General features: G+C 43.4%; 1 protein-coding gene across 1 annotated transcript in view; it reads left to right on the top strand.

Annotated features, from left to right (window-relative positions):
- The window catches only part of Sh3gl2 (SH3 domain containing GRB2 like 2, endophilin A1), a 45,454-nt gene extending 25,465 nt beyond the window's left edge, over positions 1-19,989 (top strand). Inside the window, exons 3-8 of the mRNA XM_038334657.1 lie at positions 10,421-10,564; positions 11,409-11,542; positions 13,167-13,325; positions 15,352-15,455; positions 17,600-17,730; positions 19,790-19,989. Of these exons, the coding sequence (XP_038190585.1) occupies positions 10,421-10,564; positions 11,409-11,542; positions 13,167-13,325; positions 15,352-15,455; positions 17,600-17,730; positions 19,790-19,989 (872 nt within the window). The remainder of the gene's footprint in view (positions 1-10,420; positions 10,565-11,408; positions 11,543-13,166; positions 13,326-15,351; positions 15,456-17,599; positions 17,731-19,789) is intronic.
- The last annotated feature ends 5,852 nt before the right edge of the window (positions 19,990-25,841 follow it).

Genomic DNA, 25,841 nt, shown 5'->3' with positions numbered 1-25,841 from the left:
GCTACTTTGTCTTCCCCACTCCCATTTTGCAAACCTTTGCTGTGGACCAGTCGTCACTGGGCAGGTGGAAATGTTCATGGAAAGGGACTCCATGAAACACAGTTCCCTGCACGACCACGGTGTGTCCTGAGAGCATTGCTGTTCTCTCACAGCAGAAGAGCCCGGACCCGGTGGGAAGGAGGAGAAAGAGCTCCGCCATCTAATACAGGCTGCTGACCTGTGCTTAGACGGTTTGCTCTTTATCAGTGAATGTTGATAACAGCCTGCTGAATTAGATCATCTTCAGGATACATGCTGGAAAGGTGTACAGCCTGGCCTTCTCCCTACGTCTTCAAGAGGTCAAAGCTTCAAAGTAGTTCAAAGTTCACAGCTTCCCATGAAAGAAGGCAAGACCTGATTAGGATCTGACTTCCTGGTTGCCTCTTTGGATTAAGATATAAAAATTAGATGGAAGACGATAGATGGAAGACTGTTGAGCGTTCCCTGCTAGTTTCCTAGTTTCTGCTTTGGTGGACAGGCAGAGTTAGGATGGCTAAGCTGTGACTCCCAGGGACACTGCTTTTGACCAGAGAACTGCAGGCAGAGCCAGCCGAGTGCTGCATTGCTCAGTGTGGAGCCTGGGTTTCCCTTAAGCTGTGCCCAGAATTAGAAAGCTCAGCAGGAGCCTAGAGGCTGTATAGGGCTCACTCTAGGAGCTGGTAACAATCCAGACTCCCCCATTTGTATTCTTTCAAAGGTAGAGAGATTTCGAGGTAGGAAAGAAGCTGTTCTCTGTGCTGGGGTCGCAGCAGCAGAGCTGTTTCTCAACCTTTTGTGGTCATCCTAATTTTCTGTTTTGCTCTTGCCATTTACCCAGTAAATGTCTTTCCAGAAAATCGCCTCACATAGATCCACCGAGTCTTTTCCTTTGATGCTGTTTTCTGATCCCATTTTACATGTCAATCCTCATTAACTTTCCTCTCCTGGCCCATTAAGCTAGTGAACACTTGCTATAGTCACACTTGGAAGGCCCTCAAAGTTACACATGGCTAGCCTGTCAGATCGCTATTCATCCACCATAACCACGAGATAATGGCTAAATTGTTCTCCTGGGGAGTGGGGTCGGGGGCTGGAAAGCAGTTTTAATTAATTTCTTCTTTGATAGGAAAATAATTTATGAACATGTTATTTAAAGTTACTTTACACAAAAAGTACTGTATGAAAAACTTCCAGTTTCCCTCAGGGTTTAGATCCCTGTCCCCATATCTGCTCCTGAAAACTAACATTTTAGACTCTTGACTGTTCTTTGTTTTGTTTTTTAAAAGCGTTTGGTTTTGGGTTTTTTTGTTGTTGTTGTTTTGTTTTGTTTTGTTTGTTTTGGGTTTTGAATGTTTTGTTTTGTTTGTTTTGGGTTTTGAATGTTTTGTTTTGGTTTGGATTTTGGGGTTTTTTGTTTTGTTTTATGGTTTGGGTTTTGGGTGTCTTGTTTTGTTTTCTGTTTGTTTGTTTGTTTGTTTGGGTTTTGGGTGTTTTCTTTCATTGGTTGTTTGGTTTCTATCTCCAGTCATGAATTAAGTCCTGCATTGAGCCTGCTTCTTCTTCCCAGCTTTAGCTGTCTTCTTGCCGATTCCCATTTCAGAAGATGAAAACTGTCTGTTCCTCGCCTGCCCTCCCATGATTGTGTCTGTCCCTGTGACTTTCTCAGTGTGTTTATGTCGTTGTTTGTTAGATCTCACTGGGGAACATGGGGAGCAGGCCCACATCAGCATTAACCTGTGCTACCCTGGAGCCGCACAAGTGCCACAGCTGTGGTGGCTCCTGACACACAGCCTCCTGGAGGGCTCTTGTTGTCATGTGTTTTTTGTGTGTTTCCCTGTATTGCATTTTATATTTCCTAGATTTCATTCCTATCCCTTTTCCTGATTTATACTTTTCTTTAGTGAAATGCCTCTTTAATTAATTTGGGGAAAAAAATAAGAATTGAAACCTTGGTGGTGTCATTTGAAAACGTGACTATTGGACCTTTCTATGCCATTGTTAATTGACAGTTATTTTCTTAATATTTTCTGAAATACATTTCAATTTATTGCTCCAGTTTTTCTAATGTATCTTTTGTGTGTAGCCCATCTTTTCTTTTTTTTTTTTTTTTTCCCTCATGGTTTATTTTTTTTTTTATATTTAAAAAATTTCCATCTCCTTCCCTCCTCCTCCCCCTTCCCTCCCCTCCTTCTCCCCCTTCCCTCCCCTCCCCTCCACCCAAACCTCCCCTCCCTCCCTCTCAAGGCCAAGGAGCCATCAGGGTTCCCCACTCTATGCTAAGATCAGGGTCCTCCCAACTCCCCCCCTGGACCAGGATGGTGATCGACCAAGCTGAGAAGGCTCCCACAGAGCCCGTCCATGCAGAAGACTCAGAGCCCAGAGCCATTGTCCTTTGCTTCTCAGTCAGCCCCCGCTGTTGGCCACATTCAGAGAGACGGGTTTGGTCGCATGATCCATCAGTCCCATTCCAACTGGAGTTGGTGATCTCCCATTAGTTCTGTCCCACCGTCTCCATGAGTGAACGCACCCCTCTCGTTCCTGACTTTCTCCCTCATGTTCTCGCTCCTTCTGCTCCTCATCAGGACCTTGGGAGCTCAGTCCAGTGCTCCAATGTGGGGCTCAGTCACCTTCCCCATCTGTCGCCAGCTGGAGGTTCCCTCCCGGTCCTGACTTTCTTTCTCATGTTCTCTCTCCTTCTGCTCCTCATCAGGACCTTGGGAGCTCAGTCCGGTGCTCCAATGTGGGGCTCTGTCATTTTCTTCATCTATCGTCAGGTGGAGGTTCTATGGTGATATGCAAGAAATTCATCAGTATGGCTATAGGAACTGGCCTTTTCAGGCTCCCTCTCCTCAGCTGCCCAAGGAACTAACTGGGGGCGTCTCCCTGGAAACCTGGGAACCCCTCTAGGGTCAAGTCTCTTGACAACCCTCAGGTAGCTCTTTAAATTAATATATATGCTTCCCTGCTCCCATAACCACCCTTCCTATATCCCAAGCACCCCATTCCTCCGAGCTCCCCCCGTTCTCCCCTTCACACTTTTCTCTCCCCATCTTCCCTTGGCCCAGTCTTGCCCAACCCTCAAGTTCCCAATTTTGCCTGGCGATCGTGTCTACTTCCAATATCCAGGAGGATTACTATATCTTTTTTTGGGAGTTAACCTTCTTATTATCTTCTCAAGGATCCCAAATTTATAGGCTCGATGTCCTTTAATTATGGCTAGAAACCGATTATGAGTGAGTACATCCCATGTTCATCTTTTTGGGTCTGGGTTACCTCACTCAGAATAGTGTTTTCTATTTCCATCCATTTGCCTGCAAAATTCAAGATGTCATTGTTTTTTACCGCTGAGTAGTATTCTAGCATGTATATATTCCACAGTTTCTTCATCCATTCTTCCACTGAAGGGCATCTAGGTTGTTTCCAGGATCTGGCTATTACAAATAATGCTGCTATGAACATAGATGAGCATATGCTTTTGTTGTATGATTGGGCATCTCTTGGGTAGATTCCCAATAGTGGAATTGCTGGGTCCTGGGGTAGGTTGATCCCGAATTTCCTGAGAAACCGCCACACTGCTTTCCAAAGTGGTTGCACAAGTGTGCATTCCCACCAGCAATGGATGAGTGTACCCCTTACCCCACAACCTCTCCAGCAAAGGTTATTATTGGTGTTTTGGATTTTAGCCAATCTGACAGGTGTAAGGTGATATCTCAAAGTTGTTTTGATTTGCATTTCCCTGATAGCTAAGGAGGTTGAGCATGACCTTAAGTGTCTTTTGGCCATTCGAACTTCTTCTGTTGAGAATTCTCTGTTCAGTTCAGCGCCCCATTTTTTAATTGGGTTAATTGGCATTTTACCGTCTAGTCTCTTGAGTTCCTTATATATTTTAGAGATCAGACCTTTGTCAGTTGCAGGGTTGGTGAAGATCTTTTCCCAGTCAGTAGGCTGCCTTTGTGTCTTAGTGACAATGTCCTTTGCTTTACAGAAGCTGCTCAACTTCAGGAGGTCCCATTTATTCAATGTTGCCCTTAAAGTCTGTGCAGCTGGGGTTATGCGTAGGAAACGGTTCCCTGTGCCCATTTGTTGTAGAGTACTTCCCACTTTCTCCTCTATCAAGCTCAATGTGTTCAAATTAATATTGAGGTCTTTAATCCATTTGGACTTGAGTTTTGTGCATGGTGATAGATATGGATCTACTTTCATTCTTCTACAGGTTGACATCCAGTTATGCCAGCACCATTTGTTGAAGATGCCCTCTTTCTTCCATTGTGTACTTTTGGCTCCTTTATCAAAAATCAGGTGTTCATAGGTTTGTGGTTTAAGATCCGGGTCTTCTATACGATTCCATTGGTCAACTTCTCTGTTTTTATGCCAATACCAAGCTGTTTTCAATACTGTAGCTTTGTAATAGAGTTTGAAGTCAGGGATGGTAATGCCTCCAGAAGAACCTTTATTGTATAAGATTTTTTTGGCTATCCTGGGTTTCTTGTTTTTCCATATAAAGTTGATTATTGTCCTCTCAATCTCTGTGAAGAATTTTAATGGGACCTTGATTGGGATTGCATTGAATCTATAGATTGCTTTTGGTAGAATTGCCATTTTTACTATGTTGATCCTCCCAATCCACGAGCAGGGGAGATCCTTCCATTTTCTGGTATCCTCTTCAATTTCTTTCTTCAAAGACTTAAAGTTCTTGTCAAATAGATCCTTCACTTCCTTGGTTAGAGATACTCCCAGATATCTTATGCTATTTGTGGCTATTGTGAAAGGTGATACTTCTTTGATTTCCCTCTCTGCTTCCTTATCCTTTGTGTATAGGAGGGCGACTGATTTTTTGGAGTTAATCTTGTAACCTGCCACGTTACTGAAGGAGTTTATCAGCTGTAAGAGTTCTTTGATGGAGTTTTTGGGGTCGCTTATGTATACTATCATATCATCTGCAAATAACGAAAGTTTAACTTCTTCCTTTCCAAATTGAATCCCCTTGATTCCCTTATGTTGTCTTATTGCTATTGCTAGAACTTCAAGCACTATATTGAAGAGATAAGGAGAGAGTGGACAGCCTTGTCGTGTTCCTGAATTTAGTGGGATAGCCTTAAGTTTCTCTCCGTTTAGTTTGATGTTAGCTGTCGGCTTGCTGTAAATAGCTTTTATTATATTTAGGAATGACCCTTGTATCCCTAATCTCTCCAAGACCTTTATCATAAAAGGGTGCTGAATTTTGTCAAATGCTTTTTCAGCATCTAATGAGATGACCATATGGTTTTTTTCCTTCAGTTTATTTATATGATGGATTACATTGATAGATTTTCGTATGTTGAACCAGCCCTGCATCTCTGGGATGAAGCCTACTTGATCGTAATGGATAATTTTTCTAATGTGTTCTTGGATTCGGTTTGCCAGTATTTTATTGAGAATTTTTGCGTCAATGTTCATGAGTGAGATTGGCCTGTAATTCTCTTTCTTGGTTGAGTCTTTGTGTGGTTTAGGTATCAGGGTAACTGTGGCTTCATAGAAGGAATTTGGCAGTGACTCTTGTGTTTCTATATTATGAAATACCTTAAGGAGTATAGGTATTAGGTCTTCTTGGAAGTTCTGGTAGAATTCCGCATTGAAACCATCTGGTCCTGGGCTCTTTTTGGTAGGGAGGTTTCTGATAACAGTTTCTAATTCTTCGCGACTAACAGGACGATTTAGAGCATTTACCTGGTCCTGGTTTAACTTTGGTATATGGTATTTATCTAAAAAAGTGTCCATTTCTTTTACATTTTCCAATTTTGTGGCATACAGGCTTTTGTAGTAAGATCTAATGATTCTCTGAATTTGCTCTGTGTCTGTGGTTATGTCCCCCTTTTCATTTCTGATCTTATTAATTTGTGTATTCTCCCTCTGCCGTTTGATTAGTTTGGCTAAGGGTTTGTCAATCTTGTTGATTTTCTCCAAGAACCAGCTTCTTGTTTCATTGATTCTTTGGATTGTTTTCTGTGTTTCTATTTTGTTGATTTCTGCCCTCAGTTTGATTATTTCCAGTCTTCTACTTCTCCTAGGTGAGTCTGCTTCTTTTTTTTCCAGAGCTTTCAGGTGTGCTGTTAAGTCACCAATGAGTGCTTTCTCCGTTTTCTTTAAGTGGGCACTTAGTGCTATGAACTTTCCTCTTAGCACTGCTTTCATTGTGTCCCATAGGTTTGAGTATGTTGTGTCTTTGTTTTCATTAAATTCAAGAAAGACTTTAATTTCTTTCTTTATTTCTTCCTTGACCCAGGTGTGGGTCAGTAGTTGACTGTTCAGTTTCCATGAGTTTGTGGGCTTTCTGGGGGTAGCATTGTTGTTGAATTCTAATTTTAGTCCATGGTGATCCGATAAGACACAGGTGGTTACTAATATTTTTTTGTAATTGTGGAAGTTTACTTTGTTACCAAGTATATGGTCAATTTTCGAAAAGGTTCCATGAGCCGCAGAGAAGAAGGTATATTCTTTCCTATTTGGGTGGAATGTTCTATAGATGTCTGTTAAGTCCATTTGGTTCATTACCTCTATTAAGTCTTTCAATTCTCTGTTAGGTTTCTGTCTGATTGACCTGTCCATTGGTGAGAGGGGAGTGTTGAAGTCTCCAACTATTAGTGTGTGTGGTTTGATGGCTGCCTTGAGATCTAGAAGTGTTTCTTTTACATAAGTGGGAGCTCTTATATTAGGGGCATAGATATTCAGGATTGAGACTTCATTCTGATGGATTTTTCCTGTTATGAGTATAAAGTGTCCCTTTCCATCTCTTCTGATTGATTTTAGTTTGAAGTCAACTTTGTTGGAAATTAGTATGGCCACACCCGCTTGTTTCTTAGGGCCATTTGCTTGATAAACCTTTTCCCAACCCTTTACTCTGAGTAGGTGTCTGTCTTTGTGGTTGAGGTGTGTTTCTTGTAAACAGCAAAATGTTGGATTCTGTTTTCGTATCCAGTCTCTTAGCCTGTGCCTTTTTATAGGTGAATTGAGTCCATTGATATTAAGTGATATTAATGACCAGTGGTTGTTAACTTCAGTCATTTTTAGTAGTAGAGTTTGTGTGTTTCCCTTCTTCTAGTTGTGGTGGCGAAGGGTCGCTAGATGCCTGCGTTATTGTGGGCGTTGTTGGACTCCTTGGTTTGTGATTTTCCTTCTATTACTTTCTGCAAGGCTGGATTTGTGGCTGCGTATTGTTTAAATCTGTTTTTGTCCTGGAATATCTTGTTTTCTCCATCAATGGTGAATGCAAGCTTTGCTGGGTATAATAGTCTAGGCTTGCATCCATGTTCCCTTAGTGTCTGTAGCACATCTATCCAAGCTCTTCTGGCTTTCATGGTTTCCATTGAGAAATCGGGTGTAATTCTGATAGGTTTCCCTTTATATGTTACTTGACCTTTTTCCTTTGCAGCTCTTAATATCTGTTCTTTATTCTGTATGTTTTGTGTTTTGATTATTATATGGCGTGGGGATGCTTTCTTTTGATCCAGTCTATTTGGTGTTCTGTAGGCTTCTTGTACCTTCATAGGAACATCCTTCTTTAGGTTGGGGAAGTTTTCTTCTATAATTTTGTTGAATATGTTTTCTGGGCCTTTGAGTTGTAATTCTTCTCCTTCTTCTACCCCAATTATTCTTAGGTTTGGTCTTTTCATGGTGTCCCAGATTTCCTGAATATTTTGTGTTAAGAATTTATTAGATTTGTTTAGTTCTTTAATCTGTGAGTTTATTTCCTCTATTGTATCTTCAGAGTCCGAGATTCTTTCTTCCATCTCTTGTATTCGGTTGGAAATACTTGTCTCTGAAGTTTCTGTTCGTTTACTCAGAGTTTCCATTTCCAGTCGTCCCTCAGATTGTGTTTTCTTCAATACCTCCATTTCATTTATCAGGTCTTGTACTGTTTCCCTTACCTGCTTGATTGCTTTTTCTTGTTATTCTTGTTTTTCTTGGGTATCTTTGAGAGATTTATTTATTTCCTCTACCTTTTTGTTTGTCATCTCCATTTCTTTATGGCAGTTTTTTACCTCCTGTTTAAGGTCCTCTATTATTTTCATAAAGTACTGTTTAAGGTCGGTTTCTTCTATATCTTCTGGGGTAGGGTGTTCAATTCTTGTTGTTTCGGGATGTCTGGCTTGTGGTGATGTCATGTTGCCTTTCATGTTGTTGGAGGAGCTCCTGCATTGGCGCCTGCCCATCTCTTCCTTCAAAAGGAGCCCGGAGGCGTTTGGTGTCCTAGACCAATCTTTGCTGTGACTGAAACTGGTTGGATCTCCCCAGTGGGAGAGGAGGACCTATTCCTTGCGTCACAATCTGGAGAAGCCCGCACTCCCTTGCAGGAATCCTCAGACCTGCCTGGAGGCCAGAGTCTGACTCCTCTGGGTGGATGGCCTTAGAACAGGAGCAGGACACCTGAGAACACTAGGGAAATCTTGGGAGACACAGGGACGGGAGAAATGGACACAAGCCTGCAGAGGGAAGTGGGGGTAGGGGGTCTGTGCTCTCTTCCAGGGCAGGTTGCCCCAGGGTCCGCATTCACTCACCAGTTCAGATGGAATGTCAGGGCACAGGATCAAGGATTCCAGGCAGCCCAGACAAAAGGGCCAAGGTGGGGGCAGGGCGGGATGGAATACCACACAGCGAACCTGGCAGCACAATCTGAAGGAGCCAGCACCCCTCCGTAGGAATCCTCAGACCTGCCTGGAGGCTAGAGTCTGACCCCTTTGGGTGGATGGCCTTAGAACAGGAGCAGGACACCTGAGAACACTAGAGAAAGCTTGGGAGACACAAGCCTGCAAAGGGAAGTGGGGGTAGGAGGTCTGTGCTCTCTTCCAGGGCAGGTTGCCCCAGGGTCCGCATTCACTCACCAGTTCAGATGGAATGTCAGGGCACAGGATCAGGGATTCCAGGCAGCCCAGGGTCGCAGCCCAGACAAAAAGGCTAGCCCATCTTTTCTTGTTCGAAGTTGGGGTCCTACGGTTCCTTCTAGTGACCCTTGTGTGGGCCGCAGTCCTTGTGTTCTGTTTTCAGTAGTCGTCTAGTGTCTGTCAGCTGCTGTAGCTGCTTCTCATGCCCGCTGTCTAGTGTCTGTCCTAGCACTGATGCAGCCCTCAGCTGCTGTAGCTGCATCTCATGCCCGCTGTCTAGTGTCTGTCCTAACACTGATGCAGCCCTCAGCTGCTGTAGCTGCTCCAATGAATAGGGATTATCAAGCACTTCAACTTCCTCAAATTTAATATGTTTTATATACTTTTCTATAAAAGCTTGAGATAAATAAAAGGAAAATTTTATGTTTTGTGGGGGTATCCAGCTTTATGTGTGATCTTAGTGTCACTTGCTGCCGCATGCTCTATGGTTCAAAGCTCAATGATGCTTTCCTATGGGTACTTTCCTTTGCAATGCCCCTCCCTGCGAGCCCTGTCTCGGTGACTCATTGCAGTACAAACACTTCTCTCTAATTGCTCTTATAACAGACTTTGTCTTCAGGTCACTATAACCTTTGTCAATACGGATAACTTTTCTCATTGCCACTCTATGCCTTGGAAGTCCAAAGTGTAAATAAAAGCCTATTTGAATTGTATGTTTAAGGTCAAATATTAGTCCCCGAATGTTAGAAGTACTTTGACTTTCAGCTGTGATTTCCTCGAGGGTTTCTGTGCAGCTACCACTGTGGACGCAGTCCAAAGTTAATGTATAATCAACTCCGATAATGAGTAATTCACCTAGAGCCAGTCAGATCTTAGTCGTCAATAGTACGTTTCTGAAACACTCCCTCCACTAAAACTGGAACTACTTTCTAGGCACCTTCCTGTAAAAGTAAAAATAGAAAAGGAATCGAGATGTAATCTTTGAGAATCCAAACCAATCTTCAGCTGACATGTTTAAGAGAAGTAATTAGATATTTTAATGAATATAGTATTTTATTCTTAGTTGAGGAACGACTTTGAAAATTGCTTTATTTTAAACATGTAAGTGAAACGAAGCCCAGGTCCACACTTCTTGAGTTCATCATCGTTCCTTATCTTAACCCACAGACTCCTTGAGCTGAGATATTAAACAGGAACAAATCTTGGAGATGAGCATATAGTCCAGGTATTTCCAGAATGCTCTTTGTAGCCAGCCAAGCCTCCAGAGTCACTGCAGTAAGGATGGGATGATGGGGGACAGCATCCTAGCCCGTGGTGCTGCCTCATCGAGACCAGTGCTTTGCCTTGCTGCATAATTCTACATAGATTACAGTTGCATATTCGGTTGCCCACGTATTGTATGCAAAGACTGTTAGCCCAGTGAAGGTGCAGCCTTAGGAGCTGAGAGGGTGTGCAGGCTGGTTTGAGGCTGGGTTGTCCCGTCAGGCCTGTTCCTATCATGTGGTGGTGTTTGCATCTAAAGGGTCTTCTGTCTTTGTCTTAAGCCTCCAGAGCGAAGCTCAGCATGATCAACACCATGTCAAAAATCCGCGGCCAGGAGAAGGGGCCAGGCTATCCTCAGGCGGAAGCACTGTTGGCAGAGGCCATGCTCAAGTTCGGCAGGGAGCTGGGCGATGATTGCAACTTTGGTAAATAGCCTTTGGCATTCTGTAGCGCCCCCTGGAGGTTACAATGCTGATAAGAAGCAACTCTAGAGATCATTATTCAGCTATTTTATATTTTATTTCTCACTTTTAGATATTACACATGAGGGCTAAATGTGATTTTAGGATTGCTAATATCTAAAGTGATTTGTCTAAGGGCTTTTGTCCTCTTCCTCTAAAGGGACCCCAGCCTTGACAACAGTTTTGGCAGACATGCCCAGATGCCTTGGCACTTTACTGGGTATATCTGGCAGGAGCTGGGTTTGCTGACAGAGTGAGCAGTCACAATCAGCATGATTTGCCACCCTGCCACCTGGGCTTTCTCTGATTAATCTGCTGCTCATTTGTATGTGGTACCTGATTCTACTGCCCCAGGCAAAATACCATTTATCCCATCTCCTTTCTCCTCTGGCTCTCAAGACCCTAAGGACCTTCTGCCTTCACCCCTCCCCGTTGATGTGGGGTCTTTCTGGACCCTAGTTCTCCATTCTTGGTGTCTGCTTCTGCTAAAAACGCGTTGAGTTGCATCTGATCTCATATTTCTGAAAACTAGCACTAATCATGGAGGACAAAGAGCCTTCCAAAAGCTGCTCAGAGTAAAACATTATATTATTGGTAAGGAGGGATATTCCTCCTTGGAAAGTGCTGTGGGACCTAGTTGTCAGGATGGTCTGCGGGGAAACAGAAAAGACACTGTTACTTTAAGAGCTTCATGATCTCTCTCTTTGTCCCTGCTGTCGTAACAGGACAGAGACAGCCCTTACATTGTCAGCTTGAAGGCTGCTATTGGAAAACCACCTCATTTTTGTTCTTCACTTTCCCCTCTCAGGTCCAGCTCTTGGTGAGGTAGGAGAAGCTATGAGGGAGCTCTCGGAGGTGAAGGACTCTTTGGACATGGAGGTGAAGCAGAACTTCATCGACCCCCTTCAGAACCTCCACGACAAAGATCTGAGGGAGATTCAGGTCTGTGCAGTTCATCTTTCCAGACTCACGCAGGTTCTCATTTGTTCGGGCGGCACTTACTGGGCTGCACAGCAGCAGGCACCTGAATTCCCAGCAGTCCCACAGGACGGAAGGAACCAAAGACCGAAGGCTTCAACCTGCTGTCATAGCTGCATCTCTGCTGCTCCTCCTGGGCATTGTATCCACTCCTCTGGGTTTAACGTCCTGGTTAAAGCAGTCTTGACACCATTTCTTTTCTACCTAAGGAGGTCCTTTAGCAGGGAATTTGTATATTTGTTAATATGAATGATGGGCTGGGCTGATGCGATCCTTAAATATTAATTCTACTTTCTGTTAGCTTGAATAAGTAGCTACTATATCACTCTTGCACACATTTTCATGATTGTTGTTGGAATTGAGAAGAAATAACCACCCTTTCTAAAGCACACAGAACAGTTGAGCTATTTCTGACGAATTCAACGGGCTTTTCCACTGACTGTGAGTTCAAATACTTTTTGAGAAGAGTCCTGCCTAGAGGAAACCAGGTAGCTAGGATAAGAGCATGAGCTGAGGATAGGAGACATGGCCAAGGGGGGCTATGGGCTATCACCCATCCCTAGCTCCCCAGGCTTTACTTCTCCTGAATATTTTATCTTCTTCCCTCATCCTTACACACTAGGAACAAGGGAAAGCCGTTCTTTTCTCTTCCCTGTTAGTCATGGAATACTACAACTATTAAGGAAAAAAAATGCTATTGATCTTTAAGAGAAAAACAAACCCTTCTTAACCCAGTCCCTAGAAACGCTGGGAACCCCACTGCAGATGTGGGGAGGGATTGAAGCAGGTTGGAGGAGAGCATTTGATGAAATCTCTTCCAAGGTCACTTGCCATTTGCATTTGTGACTGAGTTGTGTCACCCGTCCACGGAGAGGTGTAAAGCTAAGTCATCTGCCCCCTAAAAGCCACCTCTACCAAAGGGGGCCTGTGCTGAGATGTGGATTACTAGTCTCAGCCCTGGGTGTTCTGACTCAGGTAGTCAGGGTTCTATATTCTCAATTGACACATTAGGTGATTCTGGTCAACTAGATTAGTCAAAAAAGAATTTTCATTTCTTCCATATTTTCCTCAAAGCAGGGGACTTTCCCCTGCTTTTTCTTAAGGAAGAGGGCATGTGGGCTCTTGTGTGTACCTTTCTCTTGAGGAGGAGTGTGTGGGGCATGCATACTCACAGCCTCCTCTTGTCATTTGGAAGAGGAAGCATAATTTATCTTGGCTCTGGCTTGGAAATGCCAAATCAAAAGGACACTTGTCGTTGCATGATTCAGTTCTCATTCTGAATTATTTGTAACGGTGTCAGTCCACAGTTAACTCTTTGAAATGGTACCTTTCCTGACACACGTGCCTTTATTTCTCTGGCAAGATCCAGTATCAAACAGAGCCAGACCCATTTTGGAGGCTACTCAGGATGGAGGAGAAGTGAGGCACGAGCAGACCTTTTCCACAGGATGCCCTCAGGATGGAGGAGAAGTGAGGCACGAGCAGATCTTTTCCACAGGATGCCCTCAGGATGGAGGAGAAGTGAGGCACGAGCAGACCTTTTCTGCAGGATGCCCTTTTGAAGCATCTTCTCGCCCTTACTTTTCAGCATCACCTGAAAAAGCTGGAAGGCCGGCGCTTGGACTTTGATTACAAGAAGAAGCGACAAGGCAAGATCCCAGATGAAGAACTTCGCCAGGCGCTGGAGAAATTCGATGAATCTAAAGAAATCGCCGAGTCAAGCATGTTTAATCTCTTGGAGATGGATGTAAGCCACTCTTCTCTGGGTTTTTCACTGAATTTTCTCATATAGGCACAGCACTGATGTGTTGAAAAATACATGGCAGAACAAGCTCCTGTCTGGTTACACTGAGTGATGAGAGCCCATGGATGCTTGCTTCTTTTCAATCATTTGTCATAAAGTAGACATAGAAATGGCAAGTTCCTTCTTTAACTTGGAAGTTTGATTTGACGAGAACTTTGTATATTAATGAACTTTAAAGTATTACCAATAGTGCAGAGATAAAGAATGCCTATGACAACCCATGTATAAATCCAGCATCTTACAAACTATAGTTTAAATATAGAGCACATTTACCTACAGTTAAGAATGACAACTAAAGTGTATACAGAATTTTGTATCCAAAATTATAAAGATGGTCAATATGTGGAGGTGAGGTTGGCATTTTTTGTTGAAAAAAATATACAAATTGAAATTGATGATTATAGCATAGGTACTATATTCAGGCATGGTTGGGATGGTTTAGAAGTTGTTTTTGCATCTTCAGAGTACTGAGTTATCTCTCATGGCTTGGCACATGAATTCTTCCAATTTCTTTTTTCACACATGTAAGCATCAGAAAAGCCAGATTTGCTGTCATGGTTTTTATCCACCTTCCAACCCATCAATTCAGCTGTGATGGTTGCAGGATTTTCCACACTTGTCACTTGCACTGGCGAGGAATCTTCAGAGAAAAGCACAGGGCTATAGATTCAGGTAGTATAGGTGTTGTATGCTTCGCTGGAGATCAGGTAGGAAAAGAAAATTTACCATTAGAGAGATGATTGAGGCTCATATGTCCTTCATATACCTCGTGGAAGTTGGGGAACCAGAAAAGCTGGAAACATTGTTCAGGTCGATTCTAAAGGCTAAGAATGAATGGTGGTGATAAACTAAATTCATTCTGTGGCCAGAGGCGAGAGAACCTAGCAGAGGTGGAGAACAAGTCTTAGGCATGGAAAGCTGGAAGTTCTGATGTCCAAAGGCAAGAGAAACTGAATCTTCAGCCCCAGGAGAGAGGAGATTGATTCTCTTTCTTTTGCCGGTTGCTTTATTTGGACCATCAATGGACTGGGCAGTGTACCATGTTAGATATGCACAGCTCATTCTCGGTCAATCCTCTGTTTCAAATGCAAATCTAGTCTGGAAGCCTGCAAGCATCTCCACTGACTGGCTCAAGAGATCATGCTTCGCTAGCTTTTTGAGAATCCTTTAAATTAACCATGTTGTCATCCAAAATTAGCCACCACATTACCTAATTGGTTTACCTCTTAAAAGGCAGGGAAGGCATGCTGAACACAGGTAGTCCTCATCATCTAGAGATGTCTATAGATGACTTTTGTTCACCTAATCACTCAAGTGTAGGAAACTTGAATCAGTGTGTGTCCTTGTAGCCTGGGCCTTCCTCCTGCACCCTCAAACTTGTAGGACAGCGCTCATTGCTTTTCTTGGCTTGGAGGCTGCTACTCAGATAGTTCTCGGCACAAGACTCCTAAAAGTTAGGCCACTTAGAATATTCAATAATTAGCTTTAAATCCCACTGGGATCAGGCTAAGAGGTCAAAAGATTTATTCCATCCCATGGTACCGAAGTGAGAAATCAATTTTCCTCTTTTACATTACCAGCAGTTATTAGAATGTAAAATGATGCTTGGATTTCATGTTGGCTGCTGCAGGCAAGAAGCAAAGAGTTCTCTAGTTACTCAATCTTTCTTTTATAGAACCTCAGTGAAAGAAGCTACATCCTATCAGAAAGTTAATAGTTAAGCACAAAACTGTTTAGTGAAAACAGTGAGACCTTCTCAAGGGTACTCTTTGCTTCTCCTTATGGCACTACATGCAGGGTCCTAAGTATAAGGATGCTCTCAGATCCTAAATCAACCCAGAACCTGAAGAACCATGTGTGATCATGGCAGGTGGCAGAGTCATTGGCATCCCCAACAGCTGGGCTGCATGTTGTACACCATTTCACGGCCATAACCTAGTAACTGAAATGTGGTCTCCCCATCCTACAGATTGAACAGGTGAGCCAGCTCTCTGCCCTTGTGCAAGCCCAGCTGGAATACCACAAACAAGCAGTACAGATCCTGCAACAAGTCACTGTCAGACTGGAGGAAAGGTAAGTTACACTTTCCTGGGGTTCTCAGCTGCTGGAAAATGATGTGCAGAGAAATGGAAATGAAAGAGTATTTAGAGATGAGCTTCTGCCCATCCGTCCTGGCTGATCCAACACAGGCACCATGCAAGCTGACTGCCTGACTTTATTTTGCACTCTTCCTTGTCTTGTTTTCTTCTGACTCAAATCCTGTGTTTATGAGATGCTGATGTATAAATTATATATTTGCTGCCATGGATGGTGCAGCAGAATTCTGTTGATCATGGCTACTGGGATTTCCTGAGTAATATTCTGTGTGGCTGCCACACATAGGAACACTTTGAAAGAGATCTGTGGTCCTAACAGATGAGCGGCACTGTGGCACTCAGGAAGATGATGTAATGGCCAAGGGCAGAGCACACAGGCGAGCAGAGCCTGTTTGGAAGCCTGTGACTTTTCATTCTTGTTTTTTCTTGAATGATAATACAGCTGTCCCCTTTCAGAGACGACTGCTTTCCTGTGCCTGTTTGGCCTCCTCGCAGTGAGCTGCACTAGTTTTTCTATGTGAACAGGACTCTTTTGAGTTGTGAGGTATAGCCTCAAAGGATATATGCTATGACCCTGTACTATAATACAGGTGTGCCTTGAAAAACATCAGATTGAATTATATTCTCATAAATGAAAGGAGTTCAGTACCCCTCACCTCCAGAACTGCATAGCTTACTGTTGAGTGTACTGAAAGCTGTCCGTGGTCTATTCAGTGATTACATGGCAGAGCAGGATTTGTGGTGCCTGGAACTGTGAGAGAACATTACACTACATGTTACCAGTCTAAGAAAACACAAGAGTTTGGAGTGTGGTTGCTATTGCTCAGGAATCCCTTGTGTATCACTGTAGTGTCAAAAGAATGTTGACGTGAACCGTCGTAAGGCAGGGGCCTTAGTAATCATACTTTGTTTAGCCAGGTGACCTTATTGCTAACCAGGGACCTTACTATTCTTTCTTCATATAGCTAGATAAATGAGGATTGCTTTTTGTTAAATAATTGCATCAAAGGATTACGTTGCAGCCTTTATTTTTAAGATCATGTCCAGAGTAAACTCCCTGGGGTGATCAGTGGCTGGATGTCCAGTGAAGGCTCCGGTCACATGCTGCATCCGGGAAGTGTTGCCTGCTTTCCACTTTGTTCTAACTGGCCTTCCCTTCTCCTTAGAATCTTAGAATCTCCTTCTTCACTTGATTTTTTTTTTTTGGTATAAAATCTTCTATGCACCCTTGTGGATGTGTGCCTAACACATCTATAATAGAAAGACTTAAAACCCACTTATCAGAATCCTACAGCAACACTCTGTGCCTCTCACATCTGTTGAAAATGAAGGGAGTATGTTCTTTTTGTCCATATCAAACATGTTTGAAATAGGTATCATTCTAGAATTGTCATACCCTCAACTTCCCCACCTTAAATTTAAATAAATGTGTCTTACTGTATACCTAAAAATAGGAAAGATCTGGTGATGGGCAGAATGCGCAGGCTTCCCCGTCCCTTTCCTGTTTTTATTCCTTCCCCACTGTGACCCCTGTCTGCTCACTCCAGTCTGTCCATGACCATCCTCCCCACCTGACCTCCAAACCTTCTCACATCCTGCACGGAATAGCTTTCTTTCACATGTATGTTCTCCTGTAGACTCGTGCTCTCCCTCCCTAAATCCATTTTTCAGCTTCTTCATGGGTAAGTGAACTCTCCACACCTCTAATCTCGGCCCCATGTACTCTGAGCTCTTTGCGGAGGTCGAAGAGTAACAACACTCTTGTCTGTGGTGGTCAGCGGCACACTCTCCCCTCTATGGCACACACTGCTTTGGAGAAACAACTGTGTCTTGTGCATGTTTGTGTCCCTGACCCTAACCTGGTGCATATTAGCATAAACTGCTCTGAATGCAGGAGGTGGAGCTTGAGAGAAAGAAGGGAGACCGTGAGGACAAGGTGAAAGAGAAGCTTCACCAGGAACACATTGCATGCCCCTGGGAGACCAAGGCTTCCTAGTCCGTTTTCCGCTAGATCTTAGCAGGTTTCTAAGTGGGTCAGGCAGTTCCTGGAAATTACTGCCTTTCTGTTTACTTTTTAATTGGCTATATAATTCTCTGTCGCTTCTTTTCTTTGTTGTACAGAATAAGACAAGCTTCGTCTCAGCCCAGAAGGGAATATCAGCCGAAACCTCGAATGAGCCTAGAGTTTGCCACTGGAGACAGTACTCAGCCCAACGGTGGTCTCTCCCACACAGGCACACCCAAACCTGGAGGTAAGCAGCGGAAGGCTACAGATCCCTTTTTCTGCGGCTTGGACACACTCAGACAATACTGAGAACATTCAGAGTATCCCGTTGTTTCCCCTGCACAAGAGCTGTACAGCAAGCCAGTCCTCATGAGAGGACTGTCAGGTCGGAGCTCAGCTCACGGACATTGCTGTCCTTGCTGCACCATCCCACTGTCTCTCCCTTCTCTCTGAAATGTTCTCGGCTTCATGTTTCCTCTCATGTTCTAGTATCAAGGACCTCCCACAACGCTTAATTGTATTTTCTTTCTTCATATGGATTTTAGAGACAAGGTTTCTCTGTGTAGTTTTGGCTGTCCTGGATCTCACTTTATAGATCATACTGGCCTCAAACTCACAGAGATCCACCTGCCTCGGCTTCCTAAGTGCTGGGATTAAAGGTGTGTGCCACCACCACCTGGATAACACTTAGTTGTCCTTCACCCTCCTCTGTGATTGTAAACCATTCTCTGGTTTCTCCTGCCTTTCCCTCCTTCTTGAGTCTGCTAAGGGGACAGAATGCCCTGGGCTGTGTGTGCTCACACACACATCCCCTATCACCCACAGACGGTAGCTCCAGGAAGCATTGCCTGATTGTATCTGCAGATGGATAGATTACAAACCTCAACTCCTGCTGCGTTTTCTGTTTACTCTCTCCTGTAGACCAGTCCATCATTCTGAGAACTGTGGGCAGCATGATGACAGCCATATTTTTCCCTCGGGGAACATTGACTGTACTCACTAGTTCAGTCTCTCCACCACCGTTATCAGTCCCAACTACCCGCCTACAAATCAGACCCAGGTTTTCTCTTCAGGCATTTCCTGCTGTGAGATTGTCTAGGTTAGAGAAGGGGGAATCTGTCTGACTCTAAGTATGGATGTTGGGATGTGCAGCTCCATCCCATTCTCCTGTGTCTCCAGAGACTAATTTACTGCAGTAGCAAACTCTTTATAACATGCTGTCGTGATGAAGGGAAGAGAGTGAAGTCTGAGCTCTGTGCATAGTTCAGAGTGCCCAGTGTTGCCCCGTGTGGGGCCCAGATAGCAGTGGCCCTGGAGTTCATTGTGGGAATTATCTATGACTGTACTTCTCCTCACCCAGAAACAAGACATACATTTAATTTCCCACTTGCTGACTCCTATAAATTAAAAAAATTTAATTGTATTGTTTCCCTTTTAAGACATCAAGCTAGGGTGGGACCCATAAGTACTTTTCTATATTTGTATTTGTGTGCATGCTGTATTAATGTTTACTCATTTAAAATAGATCCCTTTTAGGATACAGTCCATTTTTCATTAATTTATCCAGTATATATTACATTATTCTTATAGGCTGTGGCTCTTACACAGTACTTATGTGTGTTCATTACACTTCAATTTACCAAACATAGACTATGATTTTTAAGGCTTTTATCATTTAATGACACAAACATTTAAGGCAACTTCTGTTAACTATAATTTTGGATGTAGAAGTCAATGAAATACTCGAGCCAGGTCCAACAGAGAGAAACCCTGGGCCTAGGGCTTTCTATTGTTACTGCAGTTCTCAATAGTCTGGAGTTGTTAAAGAATGAAAGCTGACCCATGATTCTAAGGTTTTAGAATATTGTCTGTAGCTAATTATACTATTTTGAATCGGAAGATATTTAAAAGTACTAAGATGAATGGAGCCATGTCTGTAATTAACCTTAATTTAATTATAAACTCTTAAGCCATTGTTTCTCCATCTCTTGGCATTATCAGGAAGATAAACCTGATGAACTCTGTTATAATTATCACAAAAGTACATGTAATCATTATTTTCATACTGGAAATAGCAGCCAAGAATGTTCAACAACTCATAAAGCTTTACGTAAGAACAGCTTTCGGGACATAGGAAAGCTGGTAGTGGATAAAGATGCCCTGGTAGTGGACGCCAAGGGAAGATGAAGATGAGAAGGGAGATGAGTGACTGGGAAGGGGGCAGAAAGGTGGGTGGAGCAGGCAGTGCGTGCCGCTGAGTAAATACGCTGTGACTTCTTAATATTCTCTCTGCCTCTGATTCTCAGGTGTCCAGATGGATCAGCCCTGCTGCCGAGCCCTGTATGACTTTGAACCTGAAAACGAAGGGGAACTGGGCTTTAAAGAGGGTGACATCATCACGCTCACTAATCAGATCGATGAGAACTGGTACGAGGGGATGCTTCATGGCCAGTCTGGCTTTTTCCCCATCAACTATGTAGAAATTCTGGTCGCTCTGCCCCATTAGGACCTTATGCTGGCTGGCTCACCTCTTTCTGACCCAGATAGTTACGTTTAACCACTGCTTTGGTAATGCCGCTTCCAACACATCATGAATGCAGGCCGCAGTGGATGAGTCACCAAGCCCACACATGTCCTGGGTTGACCTGTGTGCTCCTACAGGAGACCCGGTGATAGACGGTATCTTCCAGAGCCAGTGGGCCTGGCATATGCTTTAAAACACCCGGAGACTAGCCAGTGGTCCCAGAACTGCTCTTTACCCAGTTCTCAGGAGGCTGTGGTTTCTGGTAATATTCACATGAGACACATCACAGAGAAACTCTCCTCATGAAGATATTGTCTCTCACCCAGGGGCCCTCTCAAGGTCTCGTGTTCTCCATGTACAGAGGAGAAAGTCCTTTCTGTTGCACTTTTCCTTCCTAAATGTGTGAGTCACAGAATTGTTGGTGAAAACATCTCCCACCAGCAAATTGTATGCTGGTCTAAGCAACTTGGGCTTTTGATGCCCTCAGCAGAAGTATTAATTGTTCAAAGCACTTTTGTTTCCTACATCTATCTATCTATCTATCTATCTATCTATCTATCTATCTATCTATCTATCTATCTATCTATGTATCTATCTATCTATCTATCATCTATCTATCTCTATCTATCATCTATCTATCTATCTATCTATCTATCTATCTATCTATCTATCTATCATCATCTATCTATCTATCTATCTATCTATCTATCTATCGTCTATCTATCTCTATCTATCATCTATCTATCTATGTATCTATCATCTATCTATCTATCTATCTATCTATCTATCTATCTATCTATCTATCTATCTGTCATCTACCCCTACTTCTGAGACATGCCAGTTTTTTCCCTCCCTGCTGTTCCAGCACTGTGGAGGGGGGTTTCCATTTATTTCTGAGTGAGTTGGTGAACGTTCTGTATATTGTCTGAAAAGAGAAAATTCTCCAAGATGAATTGGGAAGAAATCTGATCTCCAAGCTCAGATTATTGCTGTACAGAAGCTGTGTATATACGTAGCCCATTTCTGAAGAATACAGGAAGGGGGAACAGCTGTCTTCCCTTCTCTGTTTATTTACCCAGGAATCAGTCCACTTCCCGAGTCCCTTTGCCACAAAGACATAGGAGAGAAACACTAGTAAGCATTTCCCACATCTTCATAGAACAAGACATAGTGACTGTCGCTCCTTCCCACTTTTATCTTGTTTGTGTTCCTTGAACATCATTTGTGTATATTCTGCCCTCAATGAGGACCAAATAAAGATGATTTTTGTGCTTAGCAGTTGAAGGTATGTGGCTGCATATAAAATCCCTTTCCCACCTTAGTCCATTACTTTAACCCTTCTATTGCACCTTCATTTCGTGTGTACAGTGCTGTGCAAGCTGATCAGTGTTGGATTTTGTTTTTGTTCTTGTTCTCCCTTCAGTCGTGGAAGTCCCGTTAGGCACCCAGAGTTCTATTTATCTAGCTGTACAGGCTCTCTCTGAGGTTTAATGTGCTGCTTCTGATGTGCCACTTGCGGTAGTGGATCATGTGGAGTGAAAGGCAAATCTTTCTGCTTCATGTATGAACTAACCCATGGGAAGCATTGCTGTTTCCAATAAATGCTGCTGAAGACGAAACAGAGGGTTCTGCCTCTTCCTTGTTTGTCAGTTCCTTGGTCTGACAGTGGGGGGACTAAGACTCCCGTGGTCTCCATTGCCTGTGATGCAGCCAATCCAGACCTGGTCCCCACCTCATCTCCAGCTTGTTGCTTAAAGAAGAAGTTCCAGAAACAAGAGATGAGCTAGTTTAGGCACTGGCAGGAGTAATTCTAGGAAGAATATGAACTTAGGGGAGAGGGTAAGGAAGAAAAGAAAGTTATATGACTTAAAAAATTGTGATGTAAGCAGGAGAATACATTGTTAAAAAGAGGAAATAAAATATGTTGGCTAGACATTTGGCTTTTTTGTTTTTAATATTTCTTTACTTTTAATTTCATGTATGTATATAGCAAAATATCATTTATACCTCCTGTTCCCTTCTTCAGCCCCTCAAGTGTCCCAGAACATACCTTTTGACCAGCTTCAAATCTTTAAATCCAGTTAGTGTTAACTATGTGTGTGTGTGGGTATGGGACCATGCACTGGAGCATGGGGAACCTACCAGTAACCACACCTCCCAAAAAGAAGGATTTTTCCTTCTCCAGCAATTATCTACTGCTATTAGCTCCTCAGTAAGAGGTGGGGCCTGGAGATCACTCACCCATCCATGCAGAATTTTGGTTGGCTTGATCTTGCGTAGATCTGGTGCAGGTTCCCACCGGTGTATGTAGTGAGGTCAGGATTGAGATAATATTATTGTGTATTTCACAGCTTCCTTCATGTCTTTGGATCATGCATTCCCTCTGGCTCCACTTCCATGATGTTTCCTGATGGTAGGCATGTTAAATATATGTCACATTTAGGGCTAAGCACATAGTCTCTTATGCTTAATACTTTGGTCATTTGTGATCTCTGTATTGACTACTATCAACTGCAGCTGGTATAAACGTAAATGTTTAAGAGATATTTTTGACAGCATGGCCATTGAGAAAAGTAATAATAATAGGTTCCAACCTAGGGCCTGTCACCTCAGCAGCCATGGGTTTTTGACTACAATTAAATTTACAAAGCATGAAATTCCCTCCTGTAGAATAGGCCTCAGATCTAATTAGAAAGTGATTAGTTACCCAATGGCATTGGTACCACCGTCACACCACTGGCACATCTTGCCTGTAAACTAATATTACATCATGCAGGGCCCATCACTACAAAGGGCTACCGATGCCCTTTCTCCTCTGGAAGGCTGAATCGTACCTTTTGGCACTGTAAAAGCTAGCCAGTAGGGAGGAACTCTGCATGCCAACTTGAGGTGGATTTTTCTATGTACTGCAGCCAAAACTGTGTTGTGATTTCAGCAATAGAATCTCACCATGAAGCTATGGTGAACAACCAAGGATAATGAATAGCCTGAATTGTTTTGGAGACTTCTTGGGCCTTCCTGACCAATATCTTCTATGGACTATCCCATGCCTTGTACCGCAATTTTCACTGAGTAACCCATGCCTTCTGGGAGTAACATTGTCCACTCATTTGGGGTCATTCTACTGTTCCCAGCATTGCTTAATTTTTTAACCCTCAATATTCCCCTCTTTTATTTTACATGTGCTCTACTATTTTTCCACTTATATTTTAAAAGCTGGGATGTACTGTTGTAGGCTTCTATATGACATATTATGCCCGCTTCCTTTGAGTGAGCCCTCTCTTTCACACACACACACACACACCCAATTTCTCCCATTCGTCCATGTCCCCTCCTGGATAAGCAAGCCATTCTGTTCCCTGTATTCCACCTCACTATTCTTATTTTACCTATAATACTTCCCTGTACTTTGCTTTTAAAGCTATGTATGACAAAAGTGTTTAATCTATGCACATGAAATTGCTAAAATTGCTTTATTTATAAGACTCCATTTGTTTATTTATTTATGGGGTATGTATGTGTCTACATTCATGTCTGTGCAAGTGTGTGTTGAACAGAGGTCAGTGTTGGGTTTCTTCCTTAACGGTTTTCCACCTGATATTTTTTTTCTTTTTTTTTGTTTTGTTTTGTTTCCAGTTTATTTATTTTTTATTAAAAATTGCCATCTCCTCCCCTCCTCCTCCCCTTTCCCTCCCCTCCCCTCCACCCATACCCCCACTCCCTCCCTCTCCAGGCCAAAGAGCCATCAGGGTTCTCTACACTATGTTGAGTCCAAGGTCTTCCCAACTCCCTCCAGGTCCAGGAAGGTGAGCAACCAAACTGACAAGGCTCACACAGAACTGGTCCATGTCGTAGAGACCAAGCCCATCGCCATTGTCCTTGGCTCCTCGGTCAGCCTCCACCATCAGCCACTTTCAGAGAGTCGGATTTGGTCGCATGTTCCATCAGTCCCATTCCAAGTGGACTTGGTGGTCTCCCATTAGTTCTGTCCTGCCGTCTCAGTGGGTGAACGCATCCCTCATGGTTCTGACTTTCTTTCTCATGATCTCTCTCCTTCTGCTCCTCATCAGAACTTTGGGAGCTCAGTCCGGTGCTCCAATGTGGGGCTCTGTCTCTATCTCCATCCATCGCCAGGTGAAGGTTAAGGCTCACAGTGAGCCCGTCCATGTTGTAGAGTTCACATTCATTGCCGTTGTCCTTGGTTTCTCAGTCCTCCTCCACCGTCAGCCACATTCAGAGAGCCTGGTTTGGTCCCCTGTTCCATCAGTTCCATTCCAACTGGACTTGGTGGTCTCCCGTTAGATCTGTCACACTGTCTCAATGGGTAAACGCACTCCTCACGGTCCTGACTTCCTTGCTCATGATCTCCCTCCTTTTGCTCCTCATCAGGACCTTGGGAGCTCAGTCCGGTGCTCCTATGTGGGGCTCTGTCATTTTCTCCATCCAATGCCAGGTGAAGGTTCTATGGTGATATGCAAGATATTCAATGAGTATGGCAATAGGATCTGGACATTTCTGGCACCCTATCCTCAGCTGCCCAAGGACCTAGCTGGGGGCGTCTTCCTGGACACCTGGGAACCCCTCTAGAGTCAAGCCTCTGCCAACCCTAGAATGGCTCCCTTAAGAAAGATATATAATTCCTAGTTCCTATATCCACCCTTCCTATATCCCAACCATCCTATTCCCCCAAGCTCTTCCCATCCTCCACTTCACACTTTTCTTGTCCCATCCCCCCTCCCCCATCCCACCCCACCCCTATGTTCCCATTTTTTGTCCGGCAATCTTGTCTACTTCCAGTATCCAGGATGATAACTATATGTTTTTCTTTGGGTTCACCTTCTTATATAGCTTCTCTAGGATTTTTACGAATTATAGGCTCGATGTCCTTTATTTATGGCTAGAAACCAATTATGAGTGAGTACATCCCATGTTCATCTTTTTGGGCCTGGGTTACCTCACTCAGGATGGTGTTTTCTATTTCCCTCCATTTGCATGCAAAATTCAAGATGTCATTGTTTTTTACCCCCGAGTAGTACTCTAATATGTATATATTCCACACTTTCTTCAACCATTCTTCCACTGAAGGGCATCTAGGTTGTTTCCAGGTTCTGGCTATTACAAATAATGCTGCTATAAACATAGTTGAACAGATGCTTTTGTAATATGATTGGGCATCTCTTGGGTAAATTCCCAAGAGTGGGATTGCTGGGTCCTGGGGTAGGTGGATCCCAAATTTCCTGAGAAACCTCCACACTGCTTTCCAAATTGGTTGCACAAGTTTGCATTCCCACCAGCAATGGATGAGTGTACCCCTTACTCCACATCCTCTCCAGCAAAGGCTATCATTGGTGTTTTTGATTTTAGCCATTCTGACAGGTGTAAGATGGTATCTTAACGTTGTTTTGATTTGCATTTCCCTGATTGCTAAGGAGGTTGAGCATGCCCTTAAGTGTCTTTTGGCCATTCGAACTTCTTCTGTTGAGAATTCTCTGTTGTTCAGTGCCCAATTTTTTAATTGGGTTCATTAGCATTTTAAAGTCTAGTCTCTTGAGTTCCTTATATATTTTGGAGATCAGACCTTTGTCTGTTGTGGGGTTGGTGAAGATCTTTTCCCAGTCAGTAGGCTGCCTTTTTGTCTTAGTGACAGTGTCCTTTGCTTTACAGAAGCTGCTCAGCTTCAGGAGGTCCCATTTATTCAATGTTGCCCTTAATGTCTGTGCTGCTGGGGCTATACGTAGGAAGCGGTCTCCTGTGCCCAAATGTTGTAGAGTACTTCCCACTTTCTCCTCTAACAGGTTCAGTGTGTTCAGATTGATATTGAGGTCTTTAATCCA

The sequence above is a fragment of the Arvicola amphibius genome, chromosome 6 (assembly GCF_903992535.2).
Source record: "Arvicola amphibius chromosome 6, mArvAmp1.2, whole genome shotgun sequence".
In the NCBI taxonomy this organism is placed as follows: Eukaryota; Metazoa; Chordata; class Mammalia; order Rodentia; family Cricetidae; genus Arvicola; species Arvicola amphibius.
Note: the sequence above shows the minus strand (reverse complement) of the source record. Positions and strands in the feature narration are given on the sequence as shown.